The sequence below is a fragment of the Ammospiza nelsoni genome, chromosome 3, assembly GCF_027579445.1.
Source record: "Ammospiza nelsoni isolate bAmmNel1 chromosome 3, bAmmNel1.pri, whole genome shotgun sequence".
In the NCBI taxonomy this organism is placed as follows: Eukaryota; Metazoa; Chordata; class Aves; order Passeriformes; family Passerellidae; genus Ammospiza; species Ammospiza nelsoni.
In genome coordinates, this window is record NC_080635.1 from 111543267 (window position 1) to 111561595 (window position 18329).

At 41.3% G+C, this 18329-nt stretch overlaps 1 protein-coding gene across 1 annotated transcript in view; it reads right to left on the bottom strand.

Moving 5' to 3' along the window:
• PKHD1 (PKHD1 ciliary IPT domain containing fibrocystin/polyductin) overlaps positions 1–18329 on the bottom strand; it is a 240386-nt gene that overhangs the window by 150229 nt on the left and 71828 nt on the right. Inside the window, exon 36 of the mRNA XM_059469299.1 lies at positions 9541–9691. Coding sequence (XP_059325282.1) covers positions 9541–9691 — 151 coding nt within the window. The remainder of the gene's footprint in view (positions 1–9540; positions 9692–18329) is intronic.

Below are 18329 nucleotides of genomic sequence, written 5' to 3' on the forward strand. Positions count from 1 at the left end.
TGGGTTAATTGCAGTATTTAGACAAAAAAAAAAAAAAAAAAAGGAGAGAAGTTCTAATATAAAAAACAGATTAAGAACTCTCTTGATCATTGCTTGCCATTGCTCAAATTCTGCTTATCCTGATTTCCTTTTTTATTCTCACATGGAGGGGTTTTCTTTGTTTCATTGATTTCTTGAGCCTATAACAAAGTCTTATAACTTAGTCCTCATTTCTTAGGCATATAAAAAATAGTATTTGAATAGGGACTATTCATTAAGTATTTTCTTTCCAAATTTCATTGCTTTACACAATTTTTTACATAATTTTTTACAGAACGTGCTTAAGGAAGGAAGAGATAAATCTCACATTTTCTTGCTTATAACCACTGGGAACCACAGGTTTGCTCTCAAAAACATCAACTCTCCTATGTGTAACTTGTCTCTTTCCCTAGACATACTTTTCTAACAACAAATATATTAGTGTTGAACCTTTTTACAGAGAGTCTTTGCAAATTATACTGCATGGATTGTGAAGAAGCAGTAGAAATTACAGCTTGCTTCATGTAAAATGACACAAGATATCTGATTCCAGCAGAAGTTTTAAAGCTGGAATGAGACTGGACCTGTTGATTTTAAGAATGTGTATTCTGAAAGAATATTTAAGGTTTTCATTCTATTAACATTATTTGGCAAAAAATGGACTGCTGGTCCATCTTCATCTTGTGATATAATTTACCATCCTGTTTCTTCCCATACTGAGAACAGATATATTTATTAAATACTTTTGCTTTATAGCAACAGTGTTAATAATTTTATCACCACAATCTATAAATGGAACTGTAAATCACTGTGATTTATTTCACTCCTAACATAAAAAAGACATCTTCCCTAAGGTCTTTATTGACTTTCTATGCTCTATTCTCAGTGAAATACAGTAATTTCTGTTTCCACTTCTCTTCATACAATTTTTAATAAGTATTTTAATTGCTGCCATGCTGTACCATTGAACCAGGAGGGCTGGAAGACAGTTGTCCTATCCTTTGATTGCAAAATCACAATGCTGTCTCAAACAAGATTTCCCAAGCTTCAGTCACATATTGCCTATTCAAAATTTTCAAGCTGTTGATTGAAGATTTTCTGCATCTTTTGTGGATTTCTGAGTGTCTGAGAAGCTTGGATGCTGCTGACTGCTCTGGGTGCAAGTAGGAGCAATAGCCCCACCTCATCCCAGGAGCAGCAGGAATTCCAGCAGGATCTGTGCATGCCTGGCCTGCAAGTTTGACCCTTCCAGAGGGAAATCAGAGTCACTGGGATTGACAAAAGCCTTTAAGATCACAGAGTCCAACCATTAACTCAGTACTGCCAAGTCCACCACTAAACCATGTCTCCAAGCATTTTTTGAACACTTCCAGGGATGGTGAATCAGCCACCGCCCTGAGAAGTCTGTTAAACTCTCGGTCCTCCCTTTTGGTTAATAATTTCTTCGTAACATCCAATTTAAACCTCCTCTGGTGCAGCTTGAACACCAGAAGCCCTCATTTTAGGAAGAAATTCTTCCCTGTGAGAGTGGTGAGGAATTAGAACAGGTTTCCCAGAGAAGCTGTGCCTGCCCCATCCCTGGAGATGCTCAAGGCCAGCTTGGATGGGGCTTTAAGCAACCTGGTCTAGCTTAAGGTGTCCTGTCCACAGCAGGGGGGTTGGAACAAGATGGTTTTTAAGGTTCCTTACAATCAAACCATCCTATGATTGTGGAATTTGCTGTATGTGACTTTTTTACTTTCCCTTAAAAACAGCAGTCAGACACAAAATTTAACCCTGAAAAGCAGCAGATCAGCTTCACTCATGGTCGTTCCACAATGCTGTTGTGCCCTGGATCTTTGCAAAGCTTCTGAAAACTTACCAGGACAAATCTAAATGGTGCTCAGTCTTTGGGAAAAAATACAGTGAAAAAGTAAAGTTCAGCTGCTGAGGATGATAGAAGAGCAGCACCAGAGAACAGAAAAGAAAGCATTAGGAGGGACTCATTTAACCATTTATCAAGCCTATGTGTAAAAAAATCTCTGGCTAAACTTACAAATTCTTCTGCCCAAAAATTGCATATTGTCTCTCTACACCTCTGTGGTTTTTCTTGGGTCAGAATAAATATACAGCTGCTGCTTTACAAGGTTGTCTTCTCCTTTTTTTAAAAAGAAAATAAAAGTTATGCTTCCTTCTTTTATTGCACTTGACCCCTTCCCTGAAAGCAGAAAGCAGGAATATTGCTCAACGGAGCCTTTGGCTGTGACCCTCAAATTGTTTGTTATGGCTGCACAGGAAAGCAAAGTCCTACACATGACCTTGAGGGTGATTTTATAAAAATCAATCAACCACTCTTATGATGGCCTCCCCACCAAGCAAAATAAATACAATTAAGCCCGTAATCACTTCTGTACAGTAATGTGCAAATTCAATGGGTCTCTTTAGGTGGAGTGAGGGAGAGAGGGGAGAAATATGTTGAGGCTATTTGATACTTTGTGAGAACATCAGAAGCACCATTCTTCTCAATTAACCCAGCAATTAGCCTCCACCTCTGCACAAACAGAAAAGAAATCTTTCTTTATCTGTCTTTACCAAAGGGGGGAAAAAGAGGAGGAAAAGAAAGAATAAAAACAAGGCAATTCCATACGTCCCACAGGAGGGGAGAAGCAGCCAGACCAAATAATTTTAAAAAATTTAAAGTAAACAAACTTAATAATAAGGTGGGAGGTTTAATCTGCTGAAAGAATAATTAATTACAGCTCCACTGGTTTTGTGAAAAGAGATTTACCTCCTGAAGTCCCTGGGAAATGGTGGAGGACATGGTCAAAAATAAAGGATTTGGAAAGGGAACGTATTAACAATTCTCTCTGTCAGGTGTCCTGGACTCACTCATGCAATGCCACAGGCCAGGTATCCAAAATATTAACTACGAAAAGAGCCTGCAACATGCACGTGTGAAAAGAAAAGGAAAAAAAAAAAGAAGGAAAAAACCCAACAAAAACAAAAATAAAAAAAAATTAACTAGAAGATTGGGAAGACTGGTGCAGGGAGTTTCTCCTTGCCTCTGTGAAGAAGATTCACACTTGCAGACATAGCAGTTTATATCCCTCCTCAAAAACTTCATTTTAAATAAAAAAATAATTCTGAAACAGATATTCTCATAATAAATAAAAGCAATGTTACTAACTTTCATTTAGGTTGTGATATAGACTGTTTTAGAGATTTCCTGAAATTGGAGGGAAGCAAAGTCCCCATTCCAAAGGACACCTTTTGCATGGAGGCATTTTTGAGGCCACACTTTGCATTCACTGTCAATATAAGATATTTTTTCCTAAAGAACAGCTCATTAGGGAGCTGGAGCAAAAGTAACATATTTATATTTAGTTCAACTTCAGCTATTCACTTCCACTTCAAATTTGATTTCATTCTACTTCTTTATGTAAAGCTGAATAACAGTGTTAAAGCCAGCAAATTACGAGAAGAGTGCTGGATAATCTTAAGATAATTTTTTTTATATAAAAGTAGCAGAAGAGTATCAACAAAATGGTCTTACATATCACCACTGTGTCATAACCTTCAACTTCAAACTTCCTCTACATGGAAGAAGATTTGAAGATTGAAATCTCATCTCTTCACCTGGACTACCTCTTCCCATCACGGTGCAGGGGAGATCTGCTCTGGTTGCTCCATGACCAGGAATAATTCATCCCCACAGCCTCCAGCTTGCTCTTGTGTTTCACATGACAAAGCCACAGAATTCCCCATGAGAATTCCCCAGGCTCAGGATCAGAAATTCTCTTTCTGGCCAGCATCCCTGAGTGGCAAACAGCAGGATGCCACTGCCAGAGCTGGAATAGCTTTGCTTGATCCTGTATAACCACAAGGCTTTAATGTGCTGGCAGCCCCCTTACTGCTCATTATTCTGCTCCAAGGATGTCCCTGGTAGCACCTCCAAGCAGGAAAAAATAAACCCAAATCAACTAAAATCTTGTTGATCTTGTTGCATACAGAAATAAAAATACAAAGTTCATGATCTTTAGAAAAGACAATTCATTATTTCATGGATCTGTCACCTGCACCCTGTTGACATGCTCACAGGACATTCCAATGAACCATGAAAGTTGTTTGCAGCTTGGACCATGGATGAACAAGATGCAAAGGGGAATTTTGTTATATTGGCCCCATCCAAAAGGCTGCTCAAACCAAGAGTCCAAAATTCATCCTGCACCCCCCTCAAAATGTTCCTCCATGTTCATAGCACACAGGTACAGATCCCAGATAAGTTCTGAATTCAAATGCCTGTGTATTTCCACCAGGACACCACTAACACACTCAAAAGTTAAGCTTGTATTCCAGCACTTTGTTGGATGGACGCCTTAATCCATCCCTGGGAGAGGAATCAGCAGCTGCTTCAGTAGACTCAGACAGAATTCATTTCCCCAGCCTGACAAGCCTTTGATTTTTGGCTTGCTGCGCTCACAGCCATCTGTTCAGATGGCACGTACTCCCTTGGAAACTGATCAGGCTCTTCCCTTAGAGCTCAGGAGACGAGTAAAAGGCAATTCCAACCAGCATCCCAGAAGGTGCTGCCATAGATGTATCTCCTTCAAAGAAAACTTTCTACTTCTTCAGCTCTTAAGGGGCCTCCGAGATACTTAACAACACCTGGATGGATTTGGAAGAGGAGAGGTGACTTGGTGGGGAAGAGGTGCAGACACTCCAGGGTGTCTTCAGGCACATCTCACATCATCTGGGATATAATTGGGGAACTTCCAAGTGAGCCTTGTGAAGGCATCAGGTAACACCACCCACGGGGATGTGATGAAAACAGAGGTCCCTGGGCTGTCATTTCAAGTCCCCAAGTGACAGACATTCATTAGGTGCACATTTGGAAGTTCTTCCCTCTGAGGATGGTCAGGCCCTGGCACAGGGTGCCCAGAGAAGCTGTGGCTGCCCCTGAATCCCTGGAAGCGTCCAGGGCCAGGCTGGATTTGGCTTGGAGCAGCCTGGGACAGTGGAAGATGTCCTTCCCCATGGCAGGGGATAGAACGAGGTGAGATTTAGGGTCCATTCCAACCCAAACCATTCTGTGATTCTGTGATTCCCTGTTTCCATGACAGTGATTATGGTGCTGCCCCAGTGCTGCCCAGGGTTTCTGCTCAGTCTCTGCCAAAGCTGTGTTCAGTTCCTTGGCCAGGATTAACTTCCACACATCTGCTCACTGTGAAACATCCCACAGGAGTCTTAAGAGCTGAAGTTGCAGCAAATGAATTTAATTTTCAAGTGGGAGTCCTGGGAGTCCAACCTGCATCCCATAAGCCCATATGGAACATGATGGCAAAAGAAACCTTCAGTCCACACCCAAACATGAACCATGGTTTGCAGCAGGGAGAGGATCTGAAAAGACCCAGACCTTAAATTGCTACAGATTCAGGGCCTTAAAACCCTTCCTCTAGGAATGCCCACTTCTGTGAGTTGCACTCTACTAGATAACACTGAATCCCTGCAGAAAAATATTCTGAAAAATAAACAACTGTTGCCTTCCACAGTTTTTCACAAAACAGAGAGGATTCTAAAGCTCTGAGACTAATTATCGAAGGCTCAGCATAACAATGTAGGAAAATATCACACAGTGGCAGAGAGAAATAGAGCTGACTTTTCTTCCTTTTAAATCTCAATTAAAAAATACATTGGATGAAATTTCCCATTAGCTGGTACTATTTGTACATCCCATGTTCTTTCTTTAATTAAAAAACATGCTTATTGCAATACTGCCAGAATCACTTTTATGGTATTTTAATTGTAATGTCTCTGCCTGATTAAAAAAAGAAAATATGAACTGGAAACTGCCTGCAAAAAAAAAAAAAAAAAAAAAGAAAGAAAAAAAGAAAAGAAAAGAAAAGAAAAGAAAAGAAAAGAAAAGAAAAGAAAAGAAAAGAAAAGAAAAGAAAAGAAAAGAAAAGAAAAGAAAAGAAAAGAAAAGAAAAGAAAAGAAAAGAAAAGAAAAGAAAAGAAAAGAAAAGAAAATCACAATGCTTATCTCAAATGGATTGATAAAAAGGGCACAGAAAACTCCATGACAGGAATAGGTTCCAAATATGCCTACTGACAAAGGATTTAAAAATTAGTTTAAGCACCAGCTGATGCCATAGAGAAGAAAACAGAGGGAAATATTTTTTCCTTCTTTCAGTGAATTAAAACCCAATCTTTCTCAGCAGTGACTGAAGCACAGTTTATTTGACAACTACTGAAGTCAGTGTATCAGTGAATATTTGATGCTTGTTGCTAATAGCATCAAAGAGGAGGAAAAGACACGCAAAATCAATATTTGTGTTTTCCTCACTCCCTGATTTACTCACAGGATCCATTCTGGCCAAAGTCTGATCAAAACATGGATTACAAGAAATTCAAAAATATTCACAGAATCAGAGAATCAGAGAAAAACTGCACAGGGCACTCAGTGCTCTGGTCTAGTTGACATGTTGGTATTTGGTCAAAGGTTGGACTCCATGACCTTGGAGATCTTTTCCAACCTAAATGATTCTTTAAGTGAAAATGGATCAAAGCAATCCTCTCCCTTATTCCTGCAAGAGTGGCTATCCCAAAATTGCCTTTGCAAAGAGTAACTGCCCAGGTGGGGATCTTCAATTCCACTGGAGTGTAACTGGGAGTGCCAAAATTCATCTCCAAGGGACTCCTGAATGACCAGACAGCTTCATTTTTTTTGTCTCCAGACCTCCCTAGACCACTATAATTTCAGACAAAGGCAACAACACATGTCTGAGGTATCAGCCCATCAAACACAATGTTCCTCCAGTGTAAGCCCCATGCAAAGGAAATTTCCATCTGTCCTGGGTTATCATAAATATTTCCATGCTTGTGATGCTGGGATTACAGAAATAACTCCAATCTGCTAAACATACAGAATTATCTACAGTCTGTCTATCTGGTATCTCTTCCCCAATCAGTCTTGTCTGAGCTGTTTCACAGCCTGACTATTAAACTTTCCACTCTCAATATCCACATGTTCATGCTCTGCTTGTTGAGGAGGAGGGAGAAACTGCTGAGCTCTTGTGGCAGTGAGCAGAACCCAGCAGCCTAATCCTATTTTTCTATTGTTTTGACCTCCAGATCTTCTGCCCAGACAGTCTGGTCATTCCCAGAACCTCTATATGTTTGGGGCTATATGTTAATGTGGCCAAAGAAGGGTCAGTTTAAGGCTGCACATGAAATTCTTGTTCTAACACTCTTTAAGTAATTCCTGCAATGTTGAAATCATCAAAATGGGACAACACAGGGCCAGTATGCAAAATCCTCATGGTGTCTTAAAGAAAGGAGAATTTCAAGAAATGGGCATGTAAACATGTGTTGGGTTTGCTGGACGTAACCCCAGAAAATGGGCAGTGTAGCAGCAGTGTATTCAGTAGTGTTACATCATTTTTCCATCCACAAAACCTTGTATTTTCAGCTTAAGAGTGCACAGCCAGCCTGATGCTGAGTCATGAAAGCCAAAGGGAGCAGAGCTACAATTTAATCCCATTCTCCAGCTCCAGCTAAGAAAAGCTCTCCAGGTAAAACAGGAATGGGATGTTTCAATCAAAGCACATATCGACACCTACCTTAGGGGTTAGGGGTGTACTGCCATGCCCATCTGGCACCTGGGGGAAGTGCTTAATTATTTGATGTGCTCATGGGGTTGGTAGTTGTGCTCTGAGGGATCACCTGTGGTTCAGTTTGAGATGGGTGTCTATAATTCCTAAGATGAACAGGTCTTTGTTGATGTGTGTTTCTATCAATACAGGAGCATAAAAAACTCCCCTGAGCTGGACAGTTTTAAAAAAAGGGAAGATAAGGAAAGATAAATCTCAGCCTCATTTCAGAATAGATCTCAGCATGTCTTGATTCCAAATCTAACCAAGGCTACACAGCCAGAAAACCTGTGGTGGCAGTGGATGCAACAGGCAACTTCACAAAGCTCAGACAAAAAATTCCTGCAGGTTATAATTCTAAAATGTTTTATCCCTCTGTTTGGCATGTAACAGTGGAGAAAATAATGACATCTAGAATATTCTAATGCTGCTTTTCTAACTGAATTGACTTTATAAACCAGGCTTCTTGGAAAACACGATAAAGAAGAGGAATGATTTGAATGTCAGATGAGCCAGAGCCATAAAGATACTACTCCAGACTTCATTAAATTCAATCAGACCTCCAGTAGCTTCATGAGGGCTGACTCATAGATCAAATGAGCCTTTGAATAGGTACAAAGCTCAGAGAGTTTCTTCTCCAATATTTTTCCCCAATTCTTCAAAAAGTCTGTGACTGAGCCCCAAAATCTTCCTCCAGATTTGCAGCCAAAAGAAATCTGGTGTTCTGACCTGTCTCATTTAAAGTATGGTATAATCACAATGAGGTTAAGAATAATATTGAATCACAGATTTAGAATTTTCACTGGGGGAAAGGATTGTACCAAAGTGTTTCACCTTTTTTTTAATCTTAAAATCTCAGCTGATTTTTAATTTTGCTTTTAAATGGGAGTGATGTCTGATGCAGCAATTTTTGAAAATCTCTGAGCCTGGCCTGAGCAAGTTCAATGAGTTTTGAAAATGTTCTCATGATAGGGATAAACTTGCAAACTTTTTTCAAATTATCATTCAAATTTAAAATATAATTGTCAAATGCATGACTTTCACCATGATCCCAATGAAAAACTAGTACCTTTGGTATCATTTTAGTAAAAAAGCAATTTTACCAGCAATAATCCTGGTCTTTAAACATGTAAAAACTCCTGCTTTCATTTTTTAATCTCTCTTTCAGCAGAGGCTTAAATTTGTGCCAGCAATTTCACCAGCACAACTCATTCCCATAATACCAGCATGTGTACAGCAGTTTCCACAACCAGGATCTAACTTTCAGGGGGGAAGATTTCTGACATGGAATTACAAGTCCTTTAAATTCTTACTTTGACACCCACACAGAGATATGCCTGTCTCATTTTTATTCTGAGTCTAGGTACAGGTAAATAAACCCAGCAAATCCAGGGTTTCCCATCAAAACTGTGCTCAGTTATTTACATTCTGCCCACCAGCTGGGCTCTAGGATTTGGGATTATTTACTGCATTTGCTTGTTTTTACCTATGATTCTATAATGTCAATAATTTTGTGAAGATGTTTGTGACACACCTGCCTCAAAGATGCCAAACAGAACAGAGTAGATTTTTGTTATCAGCAGTGCCATTATCACTGAACACTGCTCAGGACAGCAGCAATTTTGGTATCCTGGGTAAAGAAAAAAGGGGAAAAAAGGCTTTTTTGCTTATTTATATTGTCATTAGGCCTCAAGCAGCATAAACAATTCCTTCTGCACGCAGAATATTTTAATTCTTGCCCTGTCCCCCATCACTGCCCCCATCTACCGAGAGCAGGCTCAGCCTGCACAATCATCTCCTCTAATGCTGGAGCTGGGGAATGAAAGGAGAGACCAGAGCCATGAAAAACCCCATCCCTGGAGGAAGAAGAGCACCGAACCCCCCTCATGCCGACCTTTGAGCTGCAGCAGGTTGAGGACACTGGTGCTGGTCCCCAGGAGCAGGGTCCGGCCGCCTTCTATCGTGACATTATCGCCATCTCGCGGCTGGTGGCCAGCAGGCCAGCTGGAGTCCTCCTCCCACCGGCCACACAACTGCAGGGCAAGCTGCAAAGAGAAACATCCAGAGAAGTTTCAAAGCTCGCCCCTTGCCATCTTTCAAGAAGCGGGTTTGCTCAGAGAGCAGCGGAGGAGATTCCAAAGCCGCATCCAGCGGTTTGTACAAGATGACTTCCAGAGGGACCCTGTAAAAGGCAAAGGAATAGATGGATGTTGGCACTGGAGAGGTGCTTGACCTTCAGGAATGCTTGTCACAATTTGGGGGTCGCCCCTTGTCTCGTTCTAATCTGGGGAATGAGGGATTTGCACCAGGACCCTCCACAGGTTTCTTGGTGTGTGTCTCTCTCTGCCTCCCGAGAAGCAGAACTGCACTGTTGTTTCCTGGCAATGCCATAAAATAGCCTGAAGAGCTTGGAATTAAAACATCCTCCTGGATGGGCAGTATTTTGCTTTACAGGTTGTTTTTTGGTTTGGTTTTTTTTTTTTCCTAAAGGCTCTCCTGCCACTCATCCTCATTTGGACAGACATTCCTCCTCTCAAGTACCTTTTTAGCTTTCTCTGCTTATCTGGCATTATTATTGCCTCTGCTTTGAGGGTAAGCACAGCAGTTCCAAATAAAGCCCTGAATAACTTGAAAACTGCTAACAGACTGACTCATGATGTGCCATGGTAAAGTGATTCCTAAATTTAAAGGTTTCTCCTCATGTCTATACTTCAGACATGTCCTTTGCAGTGAAGGTTTTACAGAATCACAGAATTGTTTGGGTTGGAAAGACCTGAAAGGTCATTTCCTTCCAGTCCCCCTGCCATGGGCAGTGACACCTCCCACTAGACCAGGTTGTTTAGGGCCCTGATGGTGAATTTCTGGAGGAAGGTGTGAATTTTTTTGCCTGGACATCTGTGCACAAGTGTGGACATAGGTATCCAAAACATATTATTTGGTCTCATATGTGGAACAACAAGAACATCCTCAACTCATCTGAGGCAGTGGTGGGGGGGAAACCAGACATGGAAATATTTGTGGTCCTCAGTGGGCTGTGCAACAGAACAGCAGTGGAAAGAATAACCAAAACAGCAGTGGAAAGAATAACCTCAAGACAAAAGCAAAGCAGAGTTACTCCATTTTCAAATGGAGCCCATCGAGTGCATTAAAGCTTTTGCTCGGGAGCTGCAGTGGAGGTGAATCAATAATGGGGGTGTTATGATCGTTATTCTCTTTTACTGCGCTGTTTTCAGGTTTAGTTTCATGTGCCTGATGTTTTATAGAATATTTCCCATAGTGCTGTCCCTGAGCAACCTGGCCCAGTGGAAGGTGTCCCTGCCCATGGACCTTCAGATGAGCTTTAAGGTCTTTTTAACCAAAACCACTCTAATTATTTAAACGATTATAGACTATTTTAATTATTTTCACCAGGGAATGAGTGATGGTTCCCAGGCTAAATGATACAACTGGTTGATATCCACCCTGGCTGGATGCTGGGATTTCCTACAATCCATTCTATGATTTCTCTACAAAGGGAATTGATTCAGCTCAGAGTGAAGCCTGGGACTGCATTAACACACAAGGCAGTAAAAAATTCTTGGCAGTTAAAACTCTGGTGTCAGAGGGAGTGAACCACTTCATCATTACCAAAGTAAAATTATTGCATAGTTGCTAAGAGTAGTAGGACAAGTTAAATTTTCAATAGTTGATATAGTTCAGAGATTTAGGACAAATTTCCAGCTGAAAGGATAGATGCCTTTACCCATTATCTTTCCAGAGAGGCTGTGAATTACTCTTCATTGACAATGCTGTGAAACAGATTGCATAAAATATAAAACAGATCCACTGAAAACCAGCTAATTAAACTTGTTTTTATCTCAGAGGAGGGGACAGTTCTTAGAAAGGTGTGTACACTGCTTATCAAGACAGTTGTAGCATAAAATTACAAATTCCATAAATTCTTTTGTGGTACAAATGCTGCCAATGCTATCAGCATAACACTGGAGGAGGCAGCTGGGAAATGGTGAGATCCACAGGAATGTTTGGTTGAGAAGGTTTCCTGAGTGCCTTTAAGTCACTTTGACATCACTCTGACCCTCTGAAATCACTCAGAACCTTCCAACTAACTCTCATGGGCAAGCAAGGCTGCAAGGAGTGTGCCAGACCTTCTTGCTAGCACCACTTGCTAGCACCTAGTCAGCTGCTGATAGAAGCCCTGCAAGAGTTAAGAATAAACTCCTCTTCTGAACATTTGGACTTTTGTTTTCTTTTAAGATGGCAACTATGGATTTCTAACTAGAAGACACTCTTGCTCTTCATCTAACCTTCTCTCTACCTAACATCAGTGTTTGAGCTTACTCAGTTCCTGCTGTCTCCTCTTAGAGGACTCAATATCTGTTCAGTTCTCCCAACACCATCTGGCACAAAAATCTCACTGTTCATGCCCGACAGTGGAATCACAGAATAGTTTGGGTTGGAAAGGACTTAAAAGATCACCTTGTTCCACCCTCCCTGTCATGGACAGGGACACCTTTCACTATCCCAGGTTGCTCCAAGCCCCATCTAACCTGGCCTTGGACACTTCCAGGAGTGAGACAACCACAGCTTCTCTTTGCAACCTGTCCCAGGGCCTCTCCATCCTCATAGAGGGAGAAAATGGGTTAATCAAGGTCATAAAATTCTCTATTTTTCCACCCAGTCCATACCTAAAAGTTTCCAGTGAGAAAATGCCTGGCTTAGGCCGCGGTCATGTGCCCCTGAGTGTCTTTCAAGTGATTTCTCACTTGCAAAATCAATATTTTTAAAATATTGTAAAATCACTTTTTCTTCTTTATGAATAAAATTAAACAGATGAACATTAGCTAAATAACACAAGACCAGGAGCTGTTTATAATCACTTGTACTATCCTTGCATTACCACAGAGAGAATAAATCCAAAGAATCTGTTTTAGGAGGAGAAAAGTAGGTTTATTTAAGGAACACACTTTAAATTACCAGAGCACAGAGTGGGGTTAGAGGGAAGGCAACTCTGTAGGGATTGAGGAAAGACATCAAACAATTTTGTTTGTTAACTTTTCTCTTGCAGTCCTGCACCCTTCCCTAAGATGAAAGAGCACCTCCTTAAGATCTTTGAGAGAAGAGGGTGTGGTCTAATACAAGTTTAGTGAAACAGACACCTGCCCTGAACCACCAGTACCTTTTCCTCAACTTTGTGAATAATCCCATGTGATTATCCTCCCTGATTTCTGGGAGAAAAGCACAGTGCAATCTCCAGCTGCAACAGAATTCTTAAAATCCTTTACAGAAGGGTGGTGGTGTTTATCTCCAGCTCCACTTAAGCAGCCCATGGTAAAATAATATCAACTAATACACAAATTAATTGCACATCTCTCATTGAGCAGGGCTGGTGACAGAGTCACAACATCCCTCTCACTATTTTTTTTTTTTTCAGACAAGCAAAACTCTTTCTTTTTCTATTTTTTCCCCTGCCTGACACCCTGTATTTGACCTCTGGTGTTTAATTGAAATACTTCTCAGCCAGCCTGAAGAGCAGCAGCAGCTGCAGGTGCCAGGGCTGTGGCTGAGTGCCCACCCCACGTGGGCTTGGTGAATGAACCAGAAGGAACCTGCAGAGCCAGGGAAAGCTGTGTGTCAGCCACTGGTGCTGGGCATTTCCCTCCTGTGCTTTTCCCAGCTTCAGGAAAAATGGCAGGGAGCTGGAAAAACCAGGATGGGAGAAAGAGGAGCTGGCATAAAGCAAACCCTGAGCTGTGAAGCTGGAGCTGGCTGGCAGCAGCTGCTGCAGTGGGGTGGCAGCTCCACACTCTGGCTTCAGTGCGCACCAGAGCTGGAAGGATGATTTGGAGGGAACAGAGCTTATGAGACCACGACATCTCTGCAGCCATCTGTGTCGCTGTCAGAGCTCACATCTGAACGTGGCCAATTTCAACGGGGTTTAACAGGAGAAGCAAGACAACAAAGATGCTGCAGTCCTGCAGGGCTTGTGACAATCAGTGGATAAATTGGGGCATGAGTCTCTTCTGGCTGTATGCTTTATACTATGTAATGAGTTAAATAAATAATTATAACCTGAACTGAACAGGTAAAATCATCCCCCCAACTGTTGGAGGATGTGCCCTCACATCACACACCCATAGGAAACGCACTCTGGCAACATTTCACATTTTGAATCCAGCACAGCAGATGGCATTAACCCAGCAGGGAGCCAAACCTGCAAAATATGGACAGAAACCTCCTGTGGGTGGGAAATCACCACCAGAATTGGGAATCCCTAAGAAACCCCAGTTGTTCTTCCTGGGGCACCAAAGAGCAGAAGGAGCTGGGAAGGGATCTGACCTGAAAATTCAATTAATAGAGTCCTGCAAGTGCTTTCCAGCTCTGACATCCATTTGAAATGTGTCATGCACACAGGAAATTTTATTTTCTACGGAAAGTTTTACCCAGAGGTAATTTGGGCACTGGAACCGGTCCCTCAGATCAGAGCACCAAGCTGGATGGAGCTCAGAAGCATTGGGAGAAACCTCTCAGGCACATGATGGGATTTTTGGGGTGTCCTGTGAGGGCCAGGGGTTGTACTCAATGACCTCTGCTGGTCCTTTCCAAGTCAGAATATTCTGGGATTCTATGCACAACTCATATCCAGCCCAAACCTTGTGTACCCGGCCCATAGCTTGTTATAACACAGGTCAATTTTCCCTTCCCAATCATATCTTCAAAATAACTAATGAATTATATAAAAGTAAAATTACATTTTTGTAGCATACAATAAAATACACACAATCTCTTTGCAATTCAGCACCTTAACCCCCTTTCCTGCCTATTGCACCTTCTTTTTTCATTTTCCAGGCAGATTTCTTTCCATTTTATGTTTTTAGCTGCTGCTGTTGTCAGCCAGGCTGGGGTTGCCGTTCTGTCAGCCTTTGGGGATGCATCTCAGGATCAGTTTGTCAGCTTGTGACTGCCAGGGCTCGGAAACAGCAGCAGTGACTGCAACAACTGAACAAATAACAGTGAAAAACTTAAATTCTCACCCAGGTTGGTAAAAAATTCACAAATAGGAAGGATATAAAAATGCAAGGTTTGGGCTTTTAAAGGGTTGAGAAAGTCCTGTTTAGATACAGAATAGATCATTTGATCATACTTTGGGATGACTTTATAACTTTTTTAGTTAAGTGGGGTTTGTTTAGAGTAGACTCCCAAAAAAAGACTACAATAACAATTACAGGCACAAAGATAAGAGCTTTCATCCTCTCATCAGAAAATAAATTTTAAAACAAAACCAAAAAGCAGTGATTTACCTAAACACAGACCCTGCTTCCTACTGTGCTCACTAGTCTCCCTTCTTCCCTAGATTTTAAGGAGAAATTCTGTGAGGCCCTGGCACAGGTTATCCAGAGGAACTGTGGCTGTCCCATCCCTGGAAGTGTCCAAGGCCAGGCTAGACAGGGCTTGGAGCAATCAGAGACAGTGGAAAGTGTCCCTGCCCATGGCAGGGGTTTTGAAAGAATGTTCTTTGATGTCGCATTCCATGATTCCAGGCTGTGGGTTCCACCTGGGGCATGCCAGAGGGAGAATCCTGAAAGCAGGAGGGTTTTCCCACCATGTCCAGCCCCAGCAGGCAGTTTTATCCTTTTCCCCAGCCCCAGCTGATGGCACAGAAAGCACACTATTGTCCCTGCAATCTTTAGCAGGAGGAAGTTCTCCTGTCCGAGTGAGCGCATCCACAAATGAACAAAAGTTTGGAATGCTGCCCACACATCAGAGATTGACACCCAGGAGAGCAGCCTGGTGCTGACAGATTGCCATTTAACCAGCAAGTACAGAGAGCAAGTGTTCCTGTCCTCAGCCAGCACAGAGAGACAAGGTTAACATTCCCAGTGATGGAGTGCAGCGTGCATTTCCCCACGCCACACGCCCAGGACTCCACACCACATTTGAAAACACTTTAATTTCAGTGATGGATGCAGGGGAGCTCACTTTCCAGGCTGTGAACTCTTAACAGCTCCTCAGTTTAATAAATCAGGAAAAGATTTACACCCCCTCACCCAACTCCCATCCACCTGAAGGAAAGAAAAACGTATATTTGGAGGAGACAAAAGAGAAAGGGGAGGTATTTTTTTATACTGGATGTCTTTTACAAGGGAAGTATTTTCAGCCATCTGCTCTAATTATTCCTCCTGTATTGGCCACCATCTTCATGCAACAATAGAAATAATTATCTCCTCAAGGGCAGAAAAAAAATATTTACAGAAACAAACAAAAGTTGATTATCTTTAGCTCCTAGGGAAAAAAAGAAACAAGCTACTTCTTAATGAAGGAGCAATTAGGAAGGTGGGTAGAACATCTATAATTAAACCAGACAAATTGGTGCAGGCTCCTCCCTCCTACACACACTTGAAAGGGATGCAAATGCAAGTTATTTGCTACAGTCAGTAGAATTAACAAGCAAAATGCTGCCCAGTGCCCAAAGAAGCTGAACCTGTCTCTTGGCATCATTCCCTGCCTCTCCTGCCTGTCACACCTCTAACCCTTTGCCAAATTAACTGGAAAATACTCACCACAACTGTAAAGCTGTGGAATTTCAATTGGCATGGGGAGGTCTTCCTCTGTATAACAGCATCCCCAAGACAATTTCAGAATTCTCGTTCATCCTGTTCTTTAAGAACAGCCTCCTGCCTGCACTTCACCACTCAGTGTAAAAGAAAGTGTTTTTTCTATAGAAACCAAAACCAGAGGATTTTTGCAATCATCTTTTCATTCTCTGTAGTGTATAAAAATTTTGCTCTCTAAGAGAATGAAGGCATATACACAGTTTTGTGGGAAAAATGGAATGGGGCCATCCCAAAGGGAGAAATAAGAATATATATATATTAGATATATATTAGAATATATGTATAAGAATATATATATAATAATAAGAAAATATCTTATACTGTGCAAAAACAAGTATAAAGCTAAAAAAAATATTCTCTGTACTCATTTTATGGACAAATATATGGATTTTGACTTCCAAAAAATTAGTAGAATTTAAGTGTTTGTGCTATGAAATCAATAAATGGCCAGACTGAAGATGGTCAAGGAACAGGCTGATCAGGGAAGTGGTAGGACCATAATTTCTGGAAGTTCAGAATTTTTGTTCAGAAAACACATAGATGTGGCACTTGGGGACACAGCATGGTGGTGGCCCTGGCAGTGCAGGGGGAATGGTTGGACCCAATGATTTTGGAGACCTTTCCCAATGTAATTTATTCTATTCCAATGTAAATTATTATATGATTTTTAAGGCTAAATTTCCCAAGGCTTCTCCAAGAAGTCTCAGGACAGAAGGTACCACCTAATGATCATTACAGGTGCAAACACCAGCCAGGAAAGAGCTGCATGCAAACCAGCACACTGGGAACACTTCTTTAGGTAAAACCCGCCCTGCACATTCCAAAAGCGAATTTTCACAAAAAAAAAAAAAAAAAAAAAAAAAAAAAAAAAAAAAAAAAAAAAAAAAGAGAGACAAGCCAGAGATTAAGAATTACCATTATTATGTAGTGTTTCTCTTGCACATCCATCCAGCAATTCCAGAGAAGCTGCCTTCAAATCTTTAAGTTACGTGGACTGAGTTCTTAGGAAATCAGAATGCCAAAGGAGTCTAGTGGATCCTAAAATGTGCTCAGCAGCACCATAAGGGACTTTTATCGATGTGCACATCACTACAGTGTTCCAAGTTTGCCATTGAGACATTTTTAAGCTGGATGTGAGGGAGAAGAAAGTAAGAGAGAAAGGAGAACCCCTGGAAAAGTTTGAAATGGAAAGTCTACTTCCATCTTCCCTGTGAAAGCACCACATTCACCTTTATCACTTTCATTTCATAGGATCATGGAATATCCAGAGTTGGAAGGGTCCCACAAGGATCATTGAGTCCAACTCCTGGCCCTGCTAAGGACACCCCAAAAATCCCATCCATGGATAACCTTAGCAGACACTGGTAACCAAACTGGGCAACAAAGGGAGAGAGATAATGGGACCTTCTTCTTCTGGTTTCTGAAATAAATGTTTCCAAAAGTGGCAGAAATTGTTGTGCTCAAATCATGAATCACTAAGGACATAGCCTTAGACACATTCAAAAAACAAATTAATAAAAACAAACAAAAACCAAAGGAAAAAAAAAAAGAAAAAACAGAGAAAGCAAAATATCTAGAGAACTATATGCTGTGAAAAAATTAATCATTTATGCCAAAAGACAATATTATTCCCAAGAAGCCTGGAAGGAACTGTAGCTATGAATAAACCAAGCATGGAAATGAGCAGAGTGCTTCTGAATATACCTGCATGGAGAGGCTAAAACAGAGAAACCTCAGTTTTCCCTTATGAATTGGCATTCTTGACATGACTGCCTGGGAGAGGCAAGCCTGGAACACAACCCAATAAACCATTTCCAAAGCCACAAGCTGATATTTTTATCACTGTCTGCATCATCTGCTGCTGTGTAACTTCACTTTACCCACCACTCCAGCTTTAAAATGCAGGTGGGATTATCCCACCAGGTCCCTCTTTAATTACTCCCAAAGCATTGATACAGCAAGGATCAGGGCTGGGCTCATGGCTGGATTTGTGATGCACTTTCCAATTTCTTTCTTTTTAACTGAGACTGCTTGTACCCTGAGTTAAAAAGAAAGGATTATTTTTCCCTTT